Source organism: Lissotriton vulgaris, chromosome 5 (assembly GCF_964263255.1).
Source record: "Lissotriton vulgaris chromosome 5, aLisVul1.2, whole genome shotgun sequence".
NCBI classification, from domain to species: domain Eukaryota; kingdom Metazoa; phylum Chordata; class Amphibia; order Caudata; family Salamandridae; genus Lissotriton; species Lissotriton vulgaris.
In genome coordinates this window covers 1,667,487,059-1,667,514,040 of record NC_141693.1, presented here as the reverse complement: position 1 = coordinate 1,667,514,040, position 26,982 = coordinate 1,667,487,059, and the positions used below count along the sequence as shown (strand labels likewise).

The 26,982-nt window shown below is 43.5% G+C and overlaps 1 protein-coding gene across 1 annotated transcript in view; it reads right to left on the bottom strand.

The window, feature by feature from the left end:
* Positions 1-26,982, bottom strand: part of LOC147716922 (corticotropin-releasing hormone receptor 1) — a 1,353,112-nt gene that overhangs the window by 169,986 nt on the left and 1,156,144 nt on the right. Inside the window, exons 7-9 of the mRNA XM_086919826.1 lie at positions 21,783-21,843; positions 20,390-20,462; positions 13,990-14,075 (exon numbers count right to left, since the gene is read on the bottom strand). Of these exons, the coding sequence (XP_086775952.1) occupies positions 13,990-14,075; positions 20,390-20,462; positions 21,783-21,843 (220 nt within the window). The remainder of the gene's footprint in view (positions 1-13,989; positions 14,076-20,389; positions 20,463-21,782; positions 21,844-26,982) is intronic.

Below are 26,982 nucleotides of genomic sequence, written 5' to 3'. Positions count from 1 at the left end.
ATTCGTTATTTACCACGAAATATAATTTCGTGGTAAATAACGAATTCCAGTGTGCATGCACATCTGTGCATGTACACCTGTGCTATGTGACACACATACATGCCCTTAGGGCATGTATGTGTGTCACATGGCACACACGCCAGAATCAGGGGTGCAATAGGGTGTCAAAGTGTCACCCTGTCCCCCTTGACAATTCAGTAATTTTATCGAATCGGTATTTACCGATTCAATTATTGCCATTGATTCCTATGAGCCTCAGGCCCATAGGAATAAATGCCATTTATCTACATCTGGCCCATATTTTCCACATTATATGCCATAGGCATATGTTGACATTTGAACATTGTATCTAAAGTTAGACACAAAATATGTTATTAAGACTGGTTACAGCACACCCTACCACTTTCAATGGACAGACAGCGAACTAGAGGAGTTGTCAAGTAGCACATTTTCCAGAAAAACTTCAAGAACAGAAGATATTTAATGCTACAACTGAGAGTTGCCAGGCTTGAGAATAGAAAAAATATGAACCTTATCATTCACAAAGGAGTACATGAAATATGTTTTTCACACTTTTTCAGGAATCCATTACTCTGTGGTGAAATGCTTCATGCCATTTGGTCTGCTTAGAATGATCAGCGTACTCTGAATGTGCATGCTGTAAGCATGGGCGGAAAATCCGTTTCGCTCGAGGATTTTGCGGATTTTCGGTAAATTCGCAATCCGCGAGATTCGCGAATCTCCCGCAAAATCCGCAAATCCGCAAGCAGCGGATTTTGCTCGCACTGCTCGCACTGTTCGCGTGAGTTCGCGGCTTTCCAGTACAACTTCGCGCCCCGCGAATAAGTGCAAAATTGCAGAAATACGATCTTAGCAAAACTGAAACTACTTACCAGGTTCAAAAGTTCAGGCTCATCTTTAGTAGCCATTTCCTGTAGTGCTTCCTGAGGGGCCCCTCCAGAGTTCAGTTGCCAGTTGCAACTATTATGTGACCCTGCTCTGAACCTCAGAATAGTTACACATATGCCACAAAGGTCCTGAATTACAGCTAAGGGAGACAAGCAGGAGCCAGGCTGGAAGTTCAAATCCATTAATCAGCCCCTAATTCATTATTGTCAGTTGGGGCAGGGCAGGTGTTGTAACTAATTTTGCAACAATGAAAGCACTTAGCAAGTGCAAAAGATCACTAATCAGGAAGCACTAAGGAAGCAGGTGCCAGCTAAAAAAATATTCTGTGACACATTAATCAGCCCCAAATTAATTCAGGTCACTTGAGGCAGGGAAGGTGTGCTTGCGTTGCCACAATAATGTACACTGCCTGGACAACCAGAGGGTGCTGTGATGAAACAGAGGGTGGCATGGGTGGGCCAGAGGGTGGCATGAGTAGTCAGAGAGTGGCAGTGGTGACAGAGAGTGGCAGTGATGAAGAAGAGTGTCCCAAACAGGCTGGACACGTAGAAACAACAAGTTCGCGAAACTTGCGACCCGACAGGTAAGTTCGCAATTTGCGAAATTGTACAAAACCCTCGCGAACTGGCAGAAACCCGCGCAAACACAAAAAAAAAAAATCCGCAAATTCGCGAGAATTCGCGGATTTTGCGGATTGCGAGTTCGCAAATCCGCAAAATTCGCGAACGCGAGATTCGCAAAATTCGCCCATGCTTAGCATGCTGTCCTTGGCCTCATTGGTATTGGCATGTCTATTTACCTGCAATACAGTACACGTTTCTTTCTAGCTTTAGCATGTGGCACATTTAGAGTTGTGTGGTCGTTTCATGTTTGATGAACCAAATGGAGCCATCGCTGGACTTCAGAGTTCCAAATCATTGTTATCAGACCGTTTTAGATGTGAAAGATAATGAAAGTACAAAGCTAAAATCATGGTGTTTGGTATATAGAAGTTATCTTACAGAACAACGTACCTCCGGCAATACGTTGTATGGTAGATACTCTATCTAACTGCCAATTCCTTACTTTAGATTATCCCCCAGGCATCCAACAGGATTCAGAAAGTCTTGAGCAGTAAGTCTGCATACTGATAGGTGGTGCTGATGGCTCCTTGTCAATGTCATCCATGCTGGATGTGAAATGTGCCTTGCCTATATAGGTGCCACAACAAGGCGCAGATACATGTCCACAGATGAGGAGCCACATCAGAATGGTAGTGACAAGTGTGCTGAAGCTAAGGAGGACCATTCAGAGGAAGTAGTTTAGTTCTCAGAAGTGGAAGGAACAGGGTGTCGGTAAGGATCCTACAGTTAGATATAGTCTGTACAAGAAAATGAGTTACCATAGGTAAGTAACTTGTTACTCTGGAAAAGACTTCTCATAGGAGATTCCTTATCTTAATATTGATACCCCAACAATAATGTTACCGCAGGAGAGGTTAGGAACTGACTTAAATCAGGAAGTCCTGCAGGACAGAGAGGACACAATGCCCATCTCAACAGAGCTGAATGTGCAGACCTTAGTGCTTCAGAAATGTATGAAGCAAAGCCCACGTAGCCACCTGACATTTGTCTAGGTCAGGCACCCCACATGCTAATGCTTTGGTTGCAGACTTGGCTTCCGGAGACTGCTTCTTTGCTAATGAATAGTGGATTTTAATGCAGAGAACAATTTTCAAGAGATGGTTCTCTTTTGCACAGCCTTGCCCTGCTTTGTTCCGGTGAAACCAATGAAAGATTGATTGTCGAGTAGGAGTTCCATGGAACGAATGATACAAAAACGAAGTGCTCTCTTTGGATCCAAATGATGGAGCCTCTCTACCTCCTTAGAAGGGTGAGGGGAAGCAAAGAAAGCTTTAAGGGCAATTATCTGACCAACATGAAAGGCAATCACCACTTTAGGTTGAAATAAACCACGCGTTTTGAGAGCGTGCTTCAACAACAGGATGCAGAAGGACAACAGAACCAGCAGCCTTAGACTAAGTCTCACCTAGATCTAGGACTGAGGCAGAAACATTGGGATCATAGCTTGAATTTTCTGGACTCTCCACATCAGAGGGTAGGTGCAAACCTTCACTGGGCCCAGACAAGCTCCGATGAAAGGGAGTGTTTAAGAAGCAGTCATGTCTAACTTCAGCATGTTGATAGTAAACCCCATAAAATCTAAAAGGGTAGATTGGTGACTGCCTGGGGCGAGCCCCCTTTCAGCAGCCAGTCATCGAGGTCATGGAAGACTGGGTCGCCCAAACTCCGAAGATATGCAGCAAACACTGCCATCACTTTCGTGAACACCCGGGGTGCACTGGGGAGGCCATATGGGGAGCACAGCAAATTTGAAATGCTCTGAGCCTACCGTGAACCGCAGGTAATGTATGCAGGCGTGCAAGAAGGGGAAAGTAAGCATCTTGCAGGTCCAACGCTGCCCTCCAGTCTTCTGGGTCTAGGGTTGACAGGACCTGGGCAAGGTTGAGCATTTTGAACCTGTCTTTTCCCAGTAAGACATTGAGAGGGTGAAAGTCGAGAATAGATCAAAGGCCTCAAACCTTTTTCTGCACCAGAAGGTAGTGGCAGTAGTAACCACTACCTACTTCTGGAGGCGACACACTCTTGATGGCTCCTTTAGTGAAAAGAGCATGGACTTTAAGGCATAACAAAGACAGATGGTCTTCCAACAGCCGTTGTACAGATGGTGGCATGGGGGATGGAGTTGTGATTAATGGGAGGTCGTAACCCTGGCAAACAATAAGTACACCCATTTGTCGGGAATGACATTCTGCAACTCTGGTAAGAAATGCAGGATTCTGCCACCTGCTGGATGTTGTGCACCAAAGAGGGAGAGCTGAAGAGGTTTGGGTAGCGATGACAGAGGACTGGGCCACACAGTGTCCTTGAAAGGGCTAGGAAACCTGATTTCCTTGTGGTGTGGAGGATATTGACTGGTCTAAAGCCTTCTACCATAGACATGGGTGAAAGGAGGAGTGCATTTGACACAGAGCAGTGGAGTGTGCCATGACACTGCTCTCTTCAATGCGCTTCAGTGCTGCATCCACCATATAACAGGCAAGAGCCATCAAATGGCATGTCCATTTGGCTAGTTAGAACATCCCCCGAAATGCCAGTGGATAGCAACCATGCATGGCACCTAAGGGCTACCATGGAACACAGCACTCTGTCATGGAAGCCTGTGGTGTTCAATCCAAACCAGATGGTCAATTCTTCTATGTCCCGGTCGTCAAACATGGCTTGTGTAATATCCTGAGCCTCCTCTAGGACGCTGGGCAGCACCAATGTCACCGAATGTCATAGGGATTTGAAATATCTGCCCAAATGTCAAGCAGTATTGACCGACTGAAAAGTCAGGCTTCTTGGTGAGAAGACCTTCTTCCCAAAGGGTTCAAACCATTTGGATTCCCTATTAAGAGGAGTAACAAGGAAGGCATTTGGGTTGACTCTGTCTGTTGAAACTTGCACCACGAAACACTCGGGGTGAAGTGCTATGTAAGGTATTGGGGATCCCCAGTGCAGGATGGTGGTGACGTGCAAACTGATGGTTGACAGAGACGCTGAAATGGGACTTGGACCAGGCCCCCAGAGGACTTCCGTGAGGATTTTGTTAAAATGGAACAGGGATCTGCATTGGAGTGACCCAACTGAAACACTGCGGTTAAAACATTAGCCTTAACCTCCACTTACTCCCCACGACCATTGAAATAGACACATTCTCTTCAGTAGCTGGACTGGGTGGGGAGACTTAAAAGGAGTCTGGAGACGTATATAGCCCGCTTGTGTCACCCTCCTCCTCGTACCAGATCTCCTCCGGGGAGGATTATGTAATGTAATCATTGGGGTCAAAAGACTCATACTCAGCATACTCCTTACACTCTCCAAAAGTCTGAGACCGAAGTCAGTTTTGTCTCGAGCGGCTCTGGTTTCAACTTCGTACGAGTTCCATGCGGCACTGCTTCAGAGTTGGAATGGATGATAAGTTTATGCAGCATTGAGTGACCAAGATCCAGTGAAGGTAGTAGATCGAAATGGGGATCGTGGCTAGAATCTGTGTAAATCCAGGGGGGTAGATCTAGAGAGTCCACCCAGAATTATGGGATGGCCCACCAACAGTAATCCAGGAGTAACACCTCTTGGCTCCTTGTGTTCCAAAGATGCACCAGTGGGAGTTGGTTGTTCGACAATACGAGCCATGGCCACACAGAACACCTGAAGATGGGCAGGAGTAGATTTGTCTCTGGGAAACTCACGGCTGGGTGGGGAAGGAGTTGGCACCATCTCCATAGGAAGTGTGTGGAAGCCGGTCCTAGAGGTACAGGGACGGCCCCCGCTCCTTCTTGAAAGAGTGCATTGAAGTTGAGAAACACTTCAATGAATTCTTTGTCTTTATACGTTTACCCAACAACAACTTTGATTTGGAGGATGAACAGTCATGGGAGAAGCTCTGGGAGTGGGCCCGATATCATCTGATTGGACCAAGACTGTGCTTAAGAGTGCGAATGATGCAGGGTCTTGAGGTGTCGTGCCAGAAGGAGCTTAAGCAACCTTTCCTGAATCACCTTTGAGTGCATCGAAAGGCAGTCTAAGCAGGACTTGGAGCGCGGTTCAAGCCCAAGCACCAAAGGCAAACCAAATAAGGATCTGTCACAGACATTTGCCTGTGACATTCCCCATAAGGTTTTAAACCTGTAGGATTGTAGGGGGTCATGTCACAAGCACAAAGGAAACAGTTTTGGAAAAATTGACTCAAAAAAAGATGAGAAAAAGCTGGTCTAAAAGAGTCTTCAGTAGCACTCCTGATCCACGACTGTTGGTGCAGAAAATAAGTAACTGATATCAGCGTGCTGGGATTGTGCCTATATAGGCACCGCGCTCGTCACATCCACTGCAGACAAAGTTGATATGGAGCTGCCACTGCCAACTGCTGGTGCGCCAAGGTACTGCCTAAGATTTTTCTGGATCCAGTCCGACACCTGGGGGACAACCCAAGGTAAGCAATCTGTGGTTAGAAGTCTCTTCCAGAACTAATAGTTATGCAAATCTATGCATGAATTAATTTTACCAGGCTTACTTTTATACATAAGAGCACAATTAAGTATTGATGATGTTGACCATTTTTTTCTTGTTCTTTTCCAGTTGTTGTCATTGTCTTTTGTGCAGAGGAATTATGTTTTCTAGATTGCATTTTGAAACAGCATGGATAAGAAATGCAAACCTGTTTCTCAGACACTTTTCATATACAAGGCTGTCAAATGCAATACACTGTTTTGCGAGTGCTTGAGGAGAATAACAGCCTTATTCATCAAGGCCAAATCGGCTCGCAAAGGGCCAGATTCTGAGAATCTGGCCCTTTGCGAGTGCGATTTTTGCATTTGGGATTCAACATCCCAAATGCAAAAATCGCTATTTGCTAATTCGCATATTTGCGAGGATTTACATTTAAGGAATCTCTATTTGAGATTCCTTAAATGTAATTCATCATCCATTTTACAATTACGAAATCGCAATTTCGGGCCGCAATTTACCGCGAGGTCAAACCTCGTGGTAAATTGCGAAAACTCAGAAAAATGCATTTAAATGCATTTTTCTGAGTTGCACGTTACACACACACATGTCCTTTGGACATGTGTGTGCGCAACACCTGTGTTAATTTCCATTGCAGGGGTGCTACAGGGTGTCCTTTGGACACCCCTGGCACCCTTTTACTCGCAATCTCATTTGCGATTAGCTAATTGCTAATCGCAAATGAGGAATGACTCCCCATGCATTTCTATGGGCCTTTTGGCCCATAGGAATGCATGGGGAGTTATTCCTTATTTGCGATTAGCAATTAGCTAATCGCAAATAAGGAATCAGTGGGAATCGCAATTAATATTGCGATTCCTACATGATTACCGTTTTGCGAGTCTCAAATAGCGATTCCTTATGATTCGCTATTTGAGCCTCGCAAAACGGCCCGTTCATGAACCAGGCTGATAGACTACTAGAATTACTTTTCCATAAACTGTTATTTTAGTCAGGATACATAGTGATAAACACACAAGCCACTACATCAAATATCTAGATAGATCATTTCTAGACCTGTCAGCCTTAGCATGATCTTTCTCCAAACATGATTACTTCACTATTCTTTCATCACTGGATTATTACAATTCTTTGTATCTGGCGCTAACAAGTTGGTGACCCAACGTCTTCAGAGGGCCCAAAATGCTGCAGTGCGGACTCTGTTTGCACTCCTCAAATTCTGCACAGTCTATAAATTCAGGTCTAAACTACACTGGCTTCCGGTGGACAATAGAATCCACTTTAAGACATTGTGTATTGCTCACAGAATCCTCACCCTTCAAGCACCTCCTATCTTATGTAATGTACTTCTTCGGTATGTCCCATGCCGTGTGTTACGCACTGCGGACCTTCACATGGCCTGTGTTTCCCGTGTCAGAAGAGTAAGAGAGGGAGGGCGCTAATTCCGAGCGAAGGTTTCAGCCCTTCGGAACGCTCTCCCAGTGACTATCAGGAGCATCCAAAATCACTGGGCTTTCAGGAAGGCCGTGAAGACCTGGTTTTTTCCAGCTTAATCCTTAGCCTGATCCCTCCTCTGCACTTCGTCCTGGAACTAGCGTTGGAACGCCCCATTGCTGGAGCAGCCATGGTCCACTAAAATAACATAACATACCTCCTCAGGTTTTACTGAATTTGTTGGCACTAGGACTCTGCACACTTTACCACTACTTACCAGTAGTAAAGGGTTTGTTCTCTCTCATTTAAACATGGTTAAATTGGCTTACAGCCAATTAGAACATTTAATTTATTTGTAAGTTTCTATTAACCTGGTAGTACAGTACTGGTTTTTAAATGCAGCACTCATTGTGCCACTCACTTAAATAGTCATTTAATACATATCCCAGGACTGCCATTGCAGCCTGTGCGTGCAATTTTAAACTGCCATTTCAACTTGGCAAAATAAACCTTTTGCTAAGCCTAAACCTTCCTTTTTAATACATACAAGCCACTCTCAGCTTAGGCCCTAAACAGCAGGGCAGGGTGCATTGTATTTAAAATGTTGGGCATGTACTTTTAAGTTTTACCTGTCCTGGTAGTGAAAAACTCCTATGTTTGTTTTTCACTACTACAAGGCCTACCTTGCCCATAGGTTAACATTATTACATCCAATATGTGATAACTTTTGAGTAGGAGGAAGTGGGGAAGCAATGATTGTTGTCTGAGTAATTGTGATTTAAAACCCTCTTTTATGGTAAAGTCGGACTTTAAAGCTACAATTCTGAAAAAAGTCACTTTTAGAAATTGGCATTTTCTTGTACTGTTCATTTGGTGCCTGCAGCCTGTTTCTGGGTCACATGACTAGGTGTGGTAGAGACCCTAATCCGGGTCTAGTGGCTTAGTGGACTAATATGCCCATTGTAGGGGCCTGTGTTTGACCTCATGTTCAAGTCAAGAAAGAAGGAAGGTAAAAAAGGAAAGAAAGTAGGTAGGTAAAATTAGGAAAGAAAGAATGTGAGAAAGAAGAAAGAAACACAAGAAAGAAGAAAGAAAGCAAAAAAGATAAGAAAGAAAGCAAGAATGAAACAGAAGAGAGCAGGAACAAAGGAATAAAAGAAAAAACCAAGGAAGAAGAAATGAAAGAAAGAAAGTAGGAAGGAAAAAAGGAAAGAATAAAGAAAGAAAAGAAGGAAAGCAAGAAAGAAGGAATGAAATAATGAAAGAAAAAAGGACGGCAAGATAAAAAATGGAATGAATGAAAAGGTGAAGCAAGAATTATTGATGGTAGGAATTAAAGAAGAAAGAAAGAAAGAAAAAACTGAAATACTGAAAGAAAAAAGGAAAGATGAATGAAAAAATGAAAGCAAGAAAGAAGTAAAAAAACAAGAAAGGAGGAAAAGGAAATAAAGAAAGAATGAGAGGGAGAGAAAGAAAGAGAGAAAGAAAGAAAGAAAGAAAGAAAGAAAGAAAGAAAGAAAGAAAGAAAGAAAGAAAGAAAGAAAGAAAGAAAGAAAGCAATACAAAGTGTTACAAGTTCTGCAAATTAAACACAATAAAGGCTGGTTTTCTTCTTGGGTAAAGTTTATCAAAGAACCATTGTTGAAATTGAGTCATGATTAAACATGTTCTGAAGAATTGTCTGTTTATGGCTATTAGTGGACTGGACATGTTTTAATTCAAATGTATAATATTGAAGATTTCGATACCTTAATACAGAACAGTTTAAAATGGACGCAATCTGTTATGCTGTGAAATACAGAAGTCAAACAGCAAACAAACGACTTCCCAAAAAGAATTAACAGTACCACTGGCAGGAGACGAGAACTGCTAAAGCTTAGAATGAGGCCTGTGCTCACATCTGATATTGCGTCCTGCTGTACCATCAGACTCTAAACACAAAGGCAACATCAAAGTTATACATTTTTTGGTCTTGTTGTACTTATAAAATCATGATCAACTTTCCTAAACTGGTGAACATTCTTTTTTTAAAACTCAACGTCACAAGCTGCTGTCCCGTGGTGGTCAGAGGCATTACCACGAAGGACTCTTGTTAGAAGGACAGTTTGGAATGCGATTCACACTGATAAGGAAATGCAATGTTTTGTCATTTGCCCTCCAGTTTGGATATATTTCAAAAATATTGTCACAAACGAGCCCACCTCAAAGGCAGGAACTTTGCTAGCATGACGTCCTTTGTAACAAAAACATTTGACAGCCATAAGGTTGTGGTTCTGATCTGTTTTAATTATTTCGCTGATTCGTAGCTGAGCAGGACTCCTTTCCATGAAGAAATTGATACTGATAAAGGAATTCTCTGCCTCTCTATTCAGTAGACTTCAATCCTGCACCCAGAGGACAGCCATCATGGTAAAGCCCCTAATCTGCTATCTCTTGAGCTCCCCTGCATACATCACCCAGCATGGATCCTTCCCATGCCAGCAAGTTGAACACTCTACTATCCCCTGCAGTAAACAACCCGACAATATAAACTACCCCCTAACATAATCAAGACATCATTAGGAATCTCAAACTCAAAATCCTCAACCTAAATACAGAAACTCTTATATCTGACTCCTTTTTGTGCTACAGCGAGAGTACATTATTAAATGACCTCATATTCATTACCAATCAGTGTGCTCAATGGAGAAAAGCCCTAACTTGACACCCCCCATCACCGAGAAAATTCCAAACAGCCATAAACATACTATCGCACCCTCACCTCTGCACAATGCAGATGCCATCATCCCATCTATAACAGTGGCACATTGCTCATTCAATCTTCAGATCGCAACATGGAACTCTTTGTCGATCTCTTCTCCCACCTCAAGCATAAACTGGACAAGGTCACTGCTCCCCCACGCCATCGCATCTCCCCACTGATTCATCTCTATGTGACAACCTCATCTCTCCCACACAGTCTTACACCTCTTCCCTCCTCTCTCCCCTGGCAGATACCCGTTCATCGACATGTCCAAAACACCCCCTCCTCCGTTGATAATGCTAGCTCTGCACTATGATGAAACAATCTGACATCATTAGTTCCCAATCTTTAAAGACCCTTGTACCAACACTCCCATTAACTGGGCCAGTATTTCCACAGCCCCCATCAACCAACCATCACAAAGAACCCGACTGTGGACACTATTGAAGCCAAATCGCCACTCTACTGTCCTTCCACTGCCCAGGAGCCCATATGGAATCACTACACTTTCTCTATTCTTGACGCTATAAAATCTGAGCTGCAGATGATCATGGTGACATTCTTAACCAATACATATCACATCCAACCTTGAACACAAGTGGTCCTCACATATGACTCATCTCCAGACTAACAACACCCTAACTACCAATTGCCACTCTGCTACTACCCCTGCCTATACCTGGGTCATATAACCTAGCTTGAGTTGCAAACTGAATCATAACCACTCCCCCCAAACCAATAGGCTAGTCAGACAAGTATCGAAAAACCATATCATCTCCCTCCTAAACATCTACAACCATGCTCCAGCCAGCCACGCTAAACCTGAAAAAAAAAATTAAACGATTATCACTCACCCTTTAAGGGGAGCCCCCTTAGGAACTATATACATTAACAGAGTGAACCACAAATAAGTATTCATCTCACATACCCCTACAAATCCAAAACTCAAAATATCACTTTTAGAAGATTTTAGCAGGAGAAGTGTTGCTTCGAATCCGGACTATAAGAGGAATCAATGCATTGAAATCGAAGACGGTTCTGGTCTGCGGGTGGTGCATTGGAAAAACGTGGCGCATAGGTGAAATGCGTGGAAATCCGGATGCACTGGCAGTCGATGCGGCGGCCATCAACAGTTGCTGCGTCGATTTCTTCAGCTGCGGTCCTACGAAGTGACGATTCTAACAGCTGCACAGCGGGGTCTGCGTCGGAGTCAGTGAAGTGGTCTTGGAGTTCGGAGACATTGTGCACTGAAATTGGGCTGTGGCAGTTTCTTTGGCCAAGGGCAGGTACTGCGTCGATTTCTTTGGCTGCACGGGGTGCTATGTGGAAATTTCTTCTGCCCTGCATTGCTGCATCAGAACTACAGGTACTGGCATGGTGATGCATCAATTTTCTCAAGTCTTTTAGCAGTCAAATATCCTCCAAGGGCCCAGAACTGGAATTGCCAACACAAGGCAGGTCAGGACTCCTAGCAGTGGAGTTCAAGGATGTAGCAGATAAAGTCTTTGAGGGCCCTGAGACTTTTTAACAGGAGACAAGCGCACACACACACTCTTGAAGAAATCTCAATAGCAGGATACACAGCAAAGTGCAGTCCTTTCTCCTCTCCTCTCCAAAGCAGAAGCAGCAACTGCAGGCCAACCCAGCAAAGCAACATACAGCAGAGTGGTAGCACTCCTCCTCACAGCTCTTCAGCTCTTCTACTTGGCAGAGGTTCCTCTGGATCCAGAAGTGTTTTAAATGTCTGGGGCTTTAGGTCCAATACGTATACCCCTTTTGACCTTTGAAGTAGGCATACTTCAAAATAATGTCTTTGTTGTTCACAAATTGCTCCTTGCCAAACTGTGGCCCCAGACACTCCAGAGGGTAGAGACAGCATTGTGAGATGACAGGCACAGCCCTTTTAAGGTGTTAGTGACAACTCTTCCCCCCACTCTAGCTCAGGAAGACCCATCAGCATCCTGGTGATGGCCCATCAGGATATGCAGGGCACACCTCTGCACAAACAGCCCCCTATAAGTATAATCCAGACATTGATCCCACAGGCAGGCAAAGGCACAGGATGGTTAAACAAAAAACTGCCCATTCTCTAAAAGTGGCAATTTCAAATACACAATTTAAACACTGACTTCACTAAAATACGTGTCCTTAAATTCTGAGTTCAGGGACCCCAAACTCCAAATCTCCATCTCTTCCCAATTAAAAGTTACACTTGTAAGATGTTACAAGGCAACTCCAATGCTAACCTGTGGAAGAGATAACTTTTCAAAAGTGAAAACAGAATTCTCAGTATTTGACTATCAGGACATATAAAATACCCCAGTACATGTTTACCTTTCACATACACTGCACCCTGACCATGGGGGTACATTGGGCCTACCTTAGGGGTACCTTACATGTAGTAAAAGAGAAGGTTAGGGCCTGGCAAGTGGATACACTTGCCAGGCCGAGATGGCAGTTTGAAACTGCTCTCAGACACTGTAATAGCAGGTCTGAGACATGTTTACAGGCTAGTCATGTGGGTGGCACAAACAGTGCTGCACGCCCACTTATAGCATTAGATTTACGGGGCATGGGCACACACAGTGCACTTTACTAGGGTCTTACCATTAAATCAATCAAATATGCCAATCATGGATAACCAATCAGTATCTCAATTTACACAGAGAGCATACACACTCTAGCACTGACCAGCAGTGGAAAAGAGCCGGGAGACAGAAACCAACACAAACGGAAAATATTGGAGGATAAATCTGCAAAAAGGGCCAGGTCCAACAGACATGATACATGCAAAACTCTCATGCTGCTTTAATAGTAAAGCCTCAAATGCCACAAATATACACATTGTGAAAGCAAAATTAATTAGCCAAAGAAAATAAATAATTTTCTACATAGGGTGACTTAGGGCTGCAATTTGTGTGCAACACATAAACAGCACTTTCACTGGTGTATCTTTGTAAAGTGACACTTCCATTAAGCTTATAGCAATAAAATCCTCAAAACAATCAGAACAGTGTTGTTATTCTCAAACGAACTGGGACATAGCCTCTGTGTATCAAATGGGATATAGATTCGTTATTGTTGCCAAATTTAAAAATAAATTACATTTTAACCTTGTCTAAACTGTGCATACAAATCCACTTTTGTTATAGACACTTCGAGTTTCCTAAAATATTTCAAGGTATACATTTCTCTGAGCATTCCAAACGAAACATCTGTTGACCTAATGTGTCAGAAAGTATTTGCTCTAAATATTAATCATATTTCAGATCCAAGGTAGATAGCTTGCGATCACTTTGCTAAAAACGAAAAACCAATAGATATAAATTGTATTTTCAACCTCTCATGGCCTCTAACAATGATCTTAGTGCGTCGTGGCTCTATGTTGACTATCTGCTCATGATATATTGTCGCAAGATACATCTCCCTGCAGATCTTAGAAATAGACACAGTCACTAAGGTTTGCAAGGTGAGCGTTGAAAGTAGCATTGTCAAGCGTTTAAACAAGATGGCGTCCATGCCTCCATTATGGGATCTCTCGCATGTGGGAAGATCCCAGACCGGAAGTGTAATACGTATGAGCTGTCATTGCCTGTATACTATAGGAGACCATGAAGCATCCGCACCATTATTTTTATAGCAATCAAAACAGAGAGTACAGTGTAGCACCTTTGCCACTTCATTATGGTACAATGTTCAGTTTAATATTCAAGGATCTGTATTATAAAAAAGTAGATTTTTGCATGGTAAAATCCCATTTGATTTTAATGTGACGAAACCTTAAAGACAGAGCAAAGGGTGAGTTGGCAAACGGAAATGAAGGGGAGCACCTACCGGTACTGGATGGTCTCTGACGTGGTAGAGGCGCGCAGCTTCGTCATCAGTATTCGGACGATGTTAAATAAAAAGATGAAATTTATCTGAAAAAAAACGTACACAGATAACGTTACGTCAAGTCAAAACAATAGAAAGGATTAATGTCGAAATACTTTGGGGCAGATTTATAAACCCCTTGCGCCGCTTTTACGCCGCCGTTGCGTCACTTTTGTGACGCAGCTGCGGCGCAAAAGATGCGCAATGGTGCAGGGTATTTACAATGTGACGCATTTCCCAGATGCGCCATGTTGTAAAGCCCTGCGCCAGAAGAGGCACACCATCGCAGGGTAAGGCCTTCCGGAGCAGGAACGCCTCCCAGAAGTGGCTGAGTGAAATCTACAAGATTTCACTCAGTCACTTTTGGGCCCATGCTGCGTCAAAACCCTGCCCCTGCTTGAAGCAGGCGTAAGGATTGACGCAGCATTGTGCACATAGGGCCCCCCTGATCATTGCAGGAGCTGCTTCACGCTTGCGACGCAACTCCAGCTTTGTGCCGCTTTTACGGCACGGATGTGTCACGCATCTTTGCCGTTTTTGCCCCATGGTGCGCCGCATTGTAAATGCGGCGCATCAAGGTTGGCGGAGCTGCGGCGCGCAATTACTGGCGCATCCCTGCTGATATGCACGGATGGGCCAGTAATTGTAAATCTGCCCCCAAGTGTTTAGTGCGACAACTACAGATGTGAAGTGCAGGACAGTGAGGGCCTCTAAGCCTGGCTCTACATAAGAAACATAATCAGGAAATCAAAACTCGAGCGTTGGTGTTGCATGCTGGAACAACGCTTAATAATATCAATAGAGAGTACACTTAATGAGCAACTGTGTAATATGGTCCAGTGTTGCCATTGATCATTTCTGCTGTCACCATAACCCAGAGAAGGCAATACAGCGCCATATTAAATGGACTAGAATGTCAGAGGTAGGGACGGGTCATTACATTATTTCTTTATTGAAGGACGCACTGCTTATCACGCACCAGATAAGGGGTGATATGTAAAGAAACAACAGGAGCACCACATTCAGCAGCACTTTGGCTCGAAGTAAACTTTCAGCTCCTGCCCTTGTTTTTTGCATATTAACTACTGTAACAAGGGCCTTTCTGTTACTCTGATTTGGCAATAACATGCTTGTTACTAGACACAGCCCATGGGTGCAAAATATTGCACAGGGACTCACAGAAAATAATGAATGAATGGATGTTGGAATATCTAGGAAGACTCTTGGGTGGGGTTCTGGTGGAAGCTGAGCCAGTGTGTATGCAGCAAGTCACAGAAAAGGCACACCCAAGTACCTGGGAGCAAACTGCACATGCGCAGAGCACCTCGGAGTAAGGCACTCGTAGAGGCCGGCCAGTGGCCATGTGGCATGGAATAGAATGGGCACACAGAAGTAACTGGGAGCAAGACATGTGGCAAGGCACTGAATGGGTACATAGAAGTACCTGGGAGCAAGCCAGCACATGCACAGAGCACATCAGAGTGAGGCACTTATGGAGGCCAGGCCAGTGGCCATGTGGCAAGGCACAGAATGGGCACACAGAAGTACCTGGGAGCGAGCCTGCGCATGTGTGGAGCACCTAGGAGTGAGGCACTTGTGGAGGCGGGACCAGTGTGTATGCAGCAAGTCACAGAAAAGGCCCGCCAAGTACCTGGGAGCAAGCCTGCACATGCGCAGAGCACCATGGAGCAAGGCACTCATAGAGGCTGGCCTGTGGCCATGTGGCAAGGCACAGAATGGGCACACAGAAGTACCTGGGAGCAAGAATGCGCATGCGCAGAGAACCTCAGAGTGAGGCACTCGTGGGAGCCGGGCCAGTGGTAATGTGGCAAGGGACTGTACGAACACACAGAAGTACCTCTGTTTTTCCATCAGAGCGCTACCCTCACTTGGACCCCCTACAGGGACTCATGGAGTTTGCTTTCTGGAATCCGAAAGTAAGCACATTACCATACCGTTGTCGCAGTCACTACCTTGGTCACAAATAAGTTGTTTTATCCCACTCTTAAAGTTATAGAACAATACTGGATAGTCACGCAAATCGGCAAGCTGATTCACAAGCCGACACGAACCGTCAAACACTGCTGGAAGGCACAACACAAGGAAATCACTGATTATGTGCCTAAGATGGTCCTCATTTATATGTGTGTGTCTATATGTTTGTTTTGTCTACCTTTTCTTACAGGTACAAACGTAGAGGAAATCCTCCTCTTACAATTATCGCAACTTAGCAAGTGCGTCACTTAGAAATGTATATACAATATATATAGCTCCTTTTTAATTCACTTTTCACACATAGGTCCGTAAGAAAGCCAGTTTTTAACACGAGGCTTGGCTGAAACTAGTTGACCACACTGGATGTGGGTGACCATAAGTCTCTCCAACTATGTCCACTAGCCTTGCTTTGAATAATGCCAAGGGTCCACAAATAAATGATCCTCTCGACACTGGGACCCTTAGCACAGTTTTTATATTCCACTCGTGACACCATCACTGCACACTCACTTAACACTATCCGCTCCGCTGTAAACAGACGTTGAAGCACACCCGAGGCACACTTGGTGCCTTGGGTGGGGCCCGGTTATGAAGCATGCCACCAACTAGGTTGGTGGGTGAGGACCTTCAAAAAAACGAATGTGAATTTCTGATGCACACTACATGAGCATTACCAGTATAGCTAGCTCTTTTTGATTACTACACTCGTAAAGGCCGGCCAGTGGGCATGTGTAAAGGCACAGAATGGCCACACAGAAGTACCTGGGAGAAAGCCCGCACAAACGCCTTGAGGCAATCCTTCCTGAACTTACTTATTGACAACTGTTCTTCGGCACCCCCGCTAGTGTCACACACACCACGATGAAGATTCCCAGTGCAGCAGCAAGAGGTTTTTTAAATAAAAATGGCTATATCTCCAAACGTAATCCATCAAAGCAGCCAGGAGCGGTGGGCCTTCGGAGGTGTCCTTGGGGTATACATAAGAACCTCCATAAATACTGTGAGCACTGAAATGAAAACATCACGCAGCACAACCTCACAACGAATGGCGGGAAGAATGCACCACATGACTTGCAAGACATTGCATCTTGTGTGGCCGTACATCAGTGGGGGTGGTGACCGGGCGGTTTATCAGTGATTACTCCGCACACTTTTCTAGGAAGGAGCCCACACAGCAGTTCAACCCAAAAAGGAGCTGACTGTAAAAGTTACAAGCTCTTTTCATCAGATTAAATGATGAGGGAACCAGGAAGAATCTTTTACAGCGACGTCCCTCCCCAGGACCGGCAAAGGTATAGCGCGTTCTGGGGTTAAAAATACTTTGATCTCGTCTGAGGTAGAGACAGCAATCTAGACATGCACTTAAGATACGCCGGCCAATCCATTTATAACCAATATTCTGGCCTGGACCTCACAAGAACTGAAGTGATTGTGGTCGAGGCTGTGCAGAGGCTGCCGTCTGCATCAGCAGATCTTCAGACGACCACTGAGCCAAGGCTCTCCGATGAACTTTTATTGAGCTGCTTCTGCATTGTTGGAACAGCTAGGCAGCGCCAGGACAGCCAATGTTCACAGCACACTTTAACAACAAGTTCTAACACGTAATAAATGCTACGAACAAATAAAAACAATAATTTATGAACATGTTGATCACATACCGTGGCATATGTGAATTTCAATTGCACAATATAACACAAACTGCCGTTGTGAGGAAATCACTCTGTGGTGCAGCAATCAGAGTGCAATACACTAGTCAGAAGCTAATATGCTGGGAAGGAAAATATTCCTTTGGATCTAAGGGGCTGTTTGCAATAGTGGTGAATCCGACAGGCTGTCGATGGTGGGTTCACCGCCATCGTGAGGCCGTTTCCCGCCCACCAGATTTTGATGTCTGGCAGTGTTGTTACATCTCATTCCTTTGCATATTCTCTGTACCTTTAATTCCTGCATGTTATTCTTTAAGTGTTCTTAGAACACCACTAGGTTCTTGCTTCCTGGTCAGTTGCACTGTTCCTGGATCCAAGAGACTGATGTACATGTTGCTGTGCTGCTCATTAAATCAACTTATTCCTGAACCAGTTCCTGTGGATTATTTAATAAAATTGGCGACGAGGGTGACCTTGGATTGATTGATGGTCGCAGCACAGAGGTGGAGTTTATTTTGGATTTTCTTTAATATGCTGGAAAAGTTTAAATGAAGATCTACATCGTTTAAACTCTTTTTAAAGACTTGTCAGCGTATTTTCAGCAAGGAGGAAGAACATCTGAGTTTGATAACTCCTACCAACATAAGGATATCGAATTTTGAGTGTTTTGATCGAATTTGCTAATGTTTACCTTTAAATTTGCTGACTCTGGGTGGTGGATCGGAGCTGTGTGAGTTTTGCACAAGAGTCAACCAGCTGTTTCTTTCACGAGACCGAGTGGAGCGTGGCACGAGGTTGCGCAATAGTAAGGAGGAGGACAAAGCGTCTTTCGTCAGCAAAGCACAAGAGCGTTTAGGACAAAGCGTCTTTCGTCAGGGAAGCACAAGAGCGTTTCTCCTTGTTCCATTCTACTCGCTGTGAACAACAAAGCCGGCGAGAGTGACGACAACGTTAGGACGTGTGCGCGTGATGACGTAATCGTGCAACGTCCAGCGTGGCGGCCATTTTGGATTGGGATTTGGTTACCATAGCAGCAAATCACCGCGGATTGCCGTTTTTGGGTCGCTGTCTTGTGGAAACGCTCCTTTCATTAACGCTTTTCTGCAATTTTGAAGAAAAAAAAAAAAGAACTTTACTGTAGTAGGAATTTGGTAGTCTTAAAATTTATTTTGATTTCAAAGAAAGAAAAGTTGAAATTGAAGATACTGTTATCCAAAGTTATTTTGTTTAAATACACAACATACAGTTACAAGTATTACTGCAAAAATCTAAGAAGTATTTTATAATATTTATATAGGACATTGTGTAAGTATCTCTATATTAACTTGGTTTTCATGTTTTCTTTAGTTTGATTTTGTTTTTATTTTTAAAAAAAAACGTATTTAAAAAAATGCAATTTGACCCACCTGAAAAGTTTTTACAAAATAAGGGTGATCCACCAATCCCTTGGACTCGTTGGAAAGAAGAGTTTTTCAACGACATGAAGGCCATAGATGGCGAACGCATGTTCTGATAAGTTTAGTAAGCCAATGAAACTTGTTAAAGTTTTTAGCAATAGTGTAATTACCCAGGATGGCAGACTATGGAACATTAAGCGTGTTGCAAGATGCCCCACTGTGCAGCAAGCTTCTCTTCCATCTTCTCCAATTGTTTCTGGTAGTTCGATTGCCTCAAGAATTAAGTCTTCTGATCGTTCTAGATTGTTTCCTGTTAAATTTGATGATTATGTTTCTTAACCCTATTGTGTTTTTCCTTTTTGTATTGAAAGGAGATGTGTTACATCTTATTCCTTTGCATATTCTCTGTACCTTTAATTCCTGCATGTTATTCTTTAAGTGTTCTTAGAACACCACTAGGTTCTTGCTTCCTGGTCAGTTGCACTGTTCCTGGATCCAAGAGACTGATGTACATGTTGCTGTGCTGCTCATTAAATCAACTTATTCCTGAACCAGTGCCTGTGGATTATTTAACAAGTGTGCTGGTGGGAGGAAAGCCCAACCGCCACCAGTCCAACAGTAGCAATCATTACGATTGTCTGTCGGACCGTTTCGCATCCCCAGAATGGTGGTGGGATCAGGATGGTCCCTCCCCACCCGCCATGGAAAGACTGGTGCGGATGGACATTGAGGGCCCATAATGCCCTCCCCCCTTCATCCCTGGCTATTCCTATTGAGTGCATTAAAAGACTGAAGTGGAATAGTAGTCAACGTACAGTTTATAATTACTTACTAATACATTGAACTAAGGACGGCTGAATAGGGGCTCCTACCTACGATTCAGCCTGTTTCTAACACTTTCCTGGTGATGTAATTGGCCAAGGATGACACTATGCTAACAAGTGCAGGATCTAGGATTAGAACCCAGGTTGCATAGATCTACACTTGGCTACACAGACCCTCGATAACATCTGCATCAAATGCATCACTTGCATTTGGGCCATTTACATTTCATTGACTATAGAAACAAATTGAGCCAGCATGCTTCTGGACTGATATATGGGGGTCAAGAAGCACATTAAAATCACAGCTGGTGTCATTAAAGTTAGCACTGGCATTGGAAGCGAGAAAATGACACAATTCTAACAATTCCTCAAGTCAGTCTGTTAATAATAAATTAAAAAACATTTATCTAATTTCTGCTTTAATTGGAAAGATGTTCTTTTTTATTTGGAAACAGATGACGTCCAATATTTAATATTGTAACATGTTTTAAAATCTTACCAGCAGCACCAGGATTACAGGCCCTTGATAAATGAAATCTGTGTAGACCCCAGCTCGCTTCCCAAACCAGCACCTGTTGAGAGAAAATCCCCAAATACGAAAATAAATTAAATGAATCTGGAAGAAGAAAGATTAAGTATATATTAGACTCATGGCTAGCCCTATTTAGGAGCTCAGTTCATTGACCTCTCACCCTTTGACAAGTAAGTTAAGCCAGGATAGGCATGGCTATGATCTGGCCTCTACATCTAGCCCATCCATAAGATATCACCCACCCGTGCAAGACATCAGACCTATCAGAATGCTTTTCTAATTGTACCTGGTCCATGGCCTAACCCCGCCACTGCTTTAGTTTCAATTTTCCGAGTTTTGGTCTATCAGATTTTTTTGTTTTTTGTTTTATTGGTGAATATTTTTATTTAGAAGTACATGTCAGTATATACGCAATACGTCAAAGAAAAGAGAATTCAAAAATAAATCAAATTATGGCCACACAATAAATTCTATCAGGTTTTGGTTTCCCTGAGCAAATTCCACCTGACTTTAGGGTTAAACGTCCTGGGACTTTGCTCTACATTAGTTTTTTCTGTTTGACCATCTTCGCTACTTGAATTTTGATGTAATCCTACCTGAAATGTGGGTTATCCTTACCAGTATTTCTGCCTGTGCTTTGACCACATTCTACATCGCGCCAGGATACTCCTGAGTAATTGAGCGCTATAAAACTACCTATAACATAACATGAGATTTTCCAGAACTCTAGTTTGGCACTGGCCTAACCCGACCTCTGGCTTAGATTACCACATCTGAAATATTGCTTTAAACTAATAGTGCTTTGGTCTAACCTTATTTGAGCATTGCTTTATCCTTAAGTAAGCTGTAGCCAAACCACTACATAGCATTGACCTAATCCTAGTTTTGTTTTCTTTAGAAAATAAACATGTGTGTCAGGTTTTAATAAGAAAACCAGGTGAGTGCTTTTAATGATTTCTGATCTCAACACCAGAATATGTGCAGATCTGCAACCCACTGTTATGACTTAGCACAGGCAGATCAGACGCTCTCTTAAAAAAGATTCTTCTGAAAGTTATCTTCACTGCCTCTTGCCCCTCAGTGAAGATGTTCTCACCATGTTGCAAATTATTAACTTGGTTTACCAACCAAAGGGGTATGGTCATTCGCCATATATACCAAACTGCCAGATCTACTAAGGCACCAGTACTTGCAGAACATTCTATAGATGAAGAAGGCGCAGACACATTTTTAACGCCACATCTTCTAAAGGACAATTATTTCTCCAGCTCAAATACAAAACTGTCAATATTAAAGTTAAAATCAGGAATTTAAAATAGGGGCATTTTCTTTCAATGGAATTAGTCACGATGATACTTACTTTTCATTATCATAATAAAGCTTGCCAATAGCCCAGGCAACTATGATCGGGAATGGTATACCTGTCAAGACAAAAAAGACCCAGTCTTTCAAAATCCTCATCAGTTTAATAACACCACCACCAACAATATTATTAATATCTTGTTTTCATATCGTGCTTCTTCTTAAACATCTGCTGTTTCTTGCAAGTAAGACATGTTATGCTTAGCCAATAATCGTGATACAGATAAATGTTGTTTACTCTATGGTGGTATGTCTGACAGAAATAATGTGTCCCAAATATGGTTTACAAAAATATCATGCCATTGGGTGTAGATATTCTATTATTAACTCCAATTGGGTTATGCAATAGTTGTTTGAGACAATATTTTGATTACAGGATGCTGATGCCATTCCACTTTCTGCAGTCACACACTCCCACACCTATTTCACTCAAACTGCACCTAAAATGCACCCGGCGTTGTTAGTGTTCATATGTTGACATCCCATGGTCTAGCAGTTCATGCAGGCAATCATATTTAATATTACAGAGGACAAAATACTCATGAGAGTTTCCATTCAATAAGAAGAATGGTCTCAAATATTTCCGCCCATCCCTTTTTTGGTTGTCTCAATAGCGTGAGGTCACAGCCATGTCCAAGTGTGTGGAGTGCTTCAGTGTAGAAGGGCCAAAGGACAACTGGCGTTCATGCCTCGGATCTTGGAAGGTCATAACCAACATAGGTCTAGGAGGGGGGGCTAGAATGTCATGCTCACCAGAGACCATGTCAATAATTTAAGTTTAAAAACACTGCATGTAAATGTATTTTACATGGACATCCAAAAGGTCTGGCAAGGATGCACCCCCATTGGCTATTGTTTCTCCGATGCAGGAGGAACAAGAATAAAAGGGAATCCTAGAAATTAAAAAATGCAACTACAATTCAGGTTCCTCACCATGCATTCTCAAAACACGAGGCAAAGCATAAAAAGACAATTAACAATTCACAAGAGAAAACTAAAAGCCTTACACATGATTAATGAAATGTCACAATTACCTACAGTGATAATCTGTGGTGGAACCGAAAATACCAACAGTAACAGATAAATCCAAAGAGATACAGAGAACGTAAACGATTAATATGTGAGTTATGAATGCGCACATATTCAAATAAATTATTAATTATTATGCGATTCCTTAACTGCCACCTGCCCTGATCTCACTGATACACCTCCTCAACTTCAGCTCGCCACTTTGGACAGTTGGCTAATCCACCTTCGTGATGAAAAGGCCCCTTTGAAGAAGGTTACCATCAACCACCATCACCATGCTAACAAGTGGTTTACTCCTGCTATGAAAGCACTTAAATTAACGGTCCGTCAAGCTGAACGGGCTTGGAGGTCGAAATACTGCTCTGCCAGTAAAAATAACTATACCATCTTACTATCAGAGTATAAAAAAGCCATCCAAGAGGCCAAGAAAGATTATTTTTCTCAACGCATTCTGGCAGCAGAATGCCAGCCACGTGAAATTTTTGCAACTGTCCATGAGTTAGCCCTATCAGACAGGCCTTCACCTATGATCATACCCTCCCAGTCACTGTGCAACTCACTGAACGAGTTTTTTATTGAGAAAGTTGCACAAATAAAAGCACGCATTCCTCCCCCATCAAACCCTTTTTCGGATTGTTTCTCGCCACAGAACACCCAGTGCCTCACTCACATTCCGGAGCTAACTAGTGAGTCTCTCCCCCGCTCCTTAAGCGTGTAAAATCTGGGTCTCCTTCTGACACGTGTCCGGCCCGTATTCTGGCCCAGGTATTCTTGGCCTGTCCTGCCCCCCCCTCACTGTCTTAAATGACACCTTCTCTAAAGGCCTAGTCCCCACTGCATTTAAATCTGCCACCATCATCCCCATTTTAAAGAAGCACACGGCTGACCCTTCTTCCCTAGCTAACTACCGTCCCATATCCCTGCTCCCCTACTTGGGAAAGGTGGCTGAGGCGCATGTTTTTCAAGTGCTGAGCTCCTTTGTTGAGGACAGCAATTATCTGGCCCCATGTCAAGCTGGTTTCCGACCACGACATTCAACCGAGAAGGTGGTGATCTCGGTCATGGACCAACTTAGGGAGGGACTCGACGCCAACACCCCCAAGATACTGGTCTTATTGGACTTATCCGCCGCCTTTGACACTGTGGACCATGACATTCTGTTATCACGTGTCAGGGCGGCGGGGATAGGGGGGTTGGCATTAGCCTGGGTCGAGTCTTTCCTGATGGACCGTACTCAGACAGTCCATCTAGGCACCTTCTCGGCTCCTCTGCGCAATGTCAACTGTGGTGTCCCCCAGGGGTCTGCTCTTTCCCCTTTACTATTTAATCTTTATGTTTTTCCACTGGTGTTTGCTTTACAGAATATGGAGGTCACTGTATATAATTATGCAGATGATCTACAACTAATTTTTGATCTTTCTTCCCCTTCAGGAGTTGGCAGTTTCCAGTCCGTCATGCTATTTATCCGAGACTGGATGAACATCAATCAGTTAAAACTTAATCCGGATAAAACAGAACTTGTGGCGACGGGCGGTGCTGCCAACCCCTGGTCCCCCTGCTTCTGGCCCCCTTAACTTGGGTCCCCTCCTCTCCCCTCCTGTTCAGTTAAAACACTCGGGATTATGCTTAATAACCAATTAACTCTTCATTCACACATCAACTCGGTGGTTTCTTCCTGTTTCTTTACACTACGAGTCATTCGGAAAGTTGCCAGATTTTTCTCCACCTCTGCACTAAAGCTGATCCTTATGGCCATGGTCCTGTCAAAGATTGACTATGGCAACATCATCTATAATGGAGCTCCTGCCTATGCTTTGCAGCGCCTGCAGTTGGTACAGAACCAGGCTGCCCGCCTGGTTTTTGGCTTATCCAGGTCCCATCATTCGACCCCATTGCTTAGGAGCCTACATTGGCTCCCTATAAAACAACGAGCCAGGTTCAAGTTAGGGTGTCTGACTTTTCAAGCAAGAGCGGGCACTGCCCCTGCCTTTATCAACTCGGCAATCTCTCCCTATGTTCCCTCTAGGGACCTCCGCTCCTCTAGCCTGGCCTTATTAACTACGCCCCGGTTCAAAAAGAAACGGGCAGGGGGGCAGAAGTTTGCTGTACTTGCACCCACCTTTTGGAATGACCCCCCCCTACCTTTAAGACTCTCCTCCTCCTACATGGAGTTTCGGAGGTCACTAAAAACGTTATTATTCCAGCAGGCCTTTGGCACCTAGCTCTCCTCTTGCTCTCACTCAGTGACCTCACCAGCGCCATGAAACTGATTCAGTGTATGTGCGCTTTATAAGTATTTTTAAATTAAAAAAAATTCTAATTTTAAATTCAAAAATTCAAATTATCTGCAGGTTATACGCCTACCTGCACCTGACTGACATAAAACTTCGGAGGGACTACCTGCCAGTATCAAATTACAACTTGAAATCTTATTTGCAATAACTATTAGAGTGTAGTGCAGATTTGGCATGGTAAAACAATATCGTTAGTAGAATGTCGTCAGACATAAAGATTGTGTTTTAAGTAGTGTTTAAAAATATAAAGCCGTACTGGAGCTATAAAAGAACATCATCAGTCAATGGGACAATATTGTGTAAGCAATATTTAGGTCACAACTTTTTTGTGAGAAAATATTAATATATTTTGAGGTATCTCGTACATGACAGTAATCAGTTTTTGAAATGCCTGAAGAAGGCCGTACAATGTTAGTAAGGCGAACACCAAGACTCATCTAAAAATTGTTATCAATTTTATGTTTAAAAGGGTAAATATATCATAATTGAAAGAAAAGTAAGGGAATGGATAATGTAAAACCTAAATTGATTGACTTTGTTGTCGGGCACCAACTTTGGTGGAATTCGGGAAGATCCCCACTTCCAGTAATTGATTCACAGGCAACACCATCACAAACAGTGACGATGTTCTCACCATGTTGTAAATCATTAACTTGGTTTGTCAACCAAAGGGGTATTGCCATATATACCAAACTGGCAGATCTACTAGGTCACTGCTGTGTCCAGGAAGTGGGTTTCTTGGAGCACATTCACTGAGCTGGCCAAGGGAGATGGGGTCCTCGGGCCTTTGAAGGCTCAGAGAGGGAGATCTAGCAGCCACCCTCCCATAAACCTTTATTTTGACTCTGGGGATGAGGTCCCTGGGGCCTTACAAAACACAGAGAGGAGGGCTGCGCGGACACCTCCCCTTTATCAGCAAATCGGCTTGGGGGACTGGGACCTCCAAGGGCCACCATTGGCTTGGGGAGCAGAGCCATGCACATGCCTCCAGTTAATTAAATATTACCAGCCCTGGGGATTGGAGTCTCAAAATAGGCAGGGGAGGGGAGTCCTACTCAGACGGCCCTCTCCATAGGTATAAGAAAAATAGCGGCTGCTAATTACTTTTTTTTGCCACAATCTTACTGGAGGCCAGAGGGATCACAGAAAATAATGATGATTTCTGGACCCTCCTAGAGGGCATAGGAGGTAGGGCATCCCTACCCTGTCTCTTAAGTATTATTTCATTTTAACTTTAGGACAGGGGACTAAGTCCCCAAGTACTGGAATGGCGGCCCGCAACATATTTCTCATGTTGTTTGCAGCCAATCCGAGCGCTCGCTCCTGTCGGAATCTGATTCCCGCTGGAACAAATTGACCAAAGGGAGAAAAGCACCCTGGGCCAATCTGAATGCTTTGTTTTTTAATTGGCACTCCCACAAGACTCTCACGGTAATCTCTCGTACCCAACCATCCCAATACACAATTTTTTTTGTACCTCAATGCTGGAAAATGGCCCTCTCTGAATACCCACTCCATAAATGTTTGCCTTCCTCCTCCTACTGAATTTCTGACCTTGGTTTTGTTTGCTTTAGGACACTGAACACTTATACCACTGCTAAACAGTGCTAAAGTGTATGTGCTCTCTCCTCTAACCTTAGTTTGATTGATACATCCACCTGTTTGGCGTATTTAATTTACCTATAAGTCCCTAGTAGAGTGCAATACATGTGTAAAGTTCCTGTAAATTAAATGCTAATAGTGGGACTGTTGCACTTATTGTGCGACCCACGCAAGTAGCCTTAAACATGTCACAGGCCTGCCATTGCAGAGCCTGTGAGTGCTGTTTACACTGCCATGTCGAGTTGGTATTTAAAACCCCTTGTGAAGCTGTAA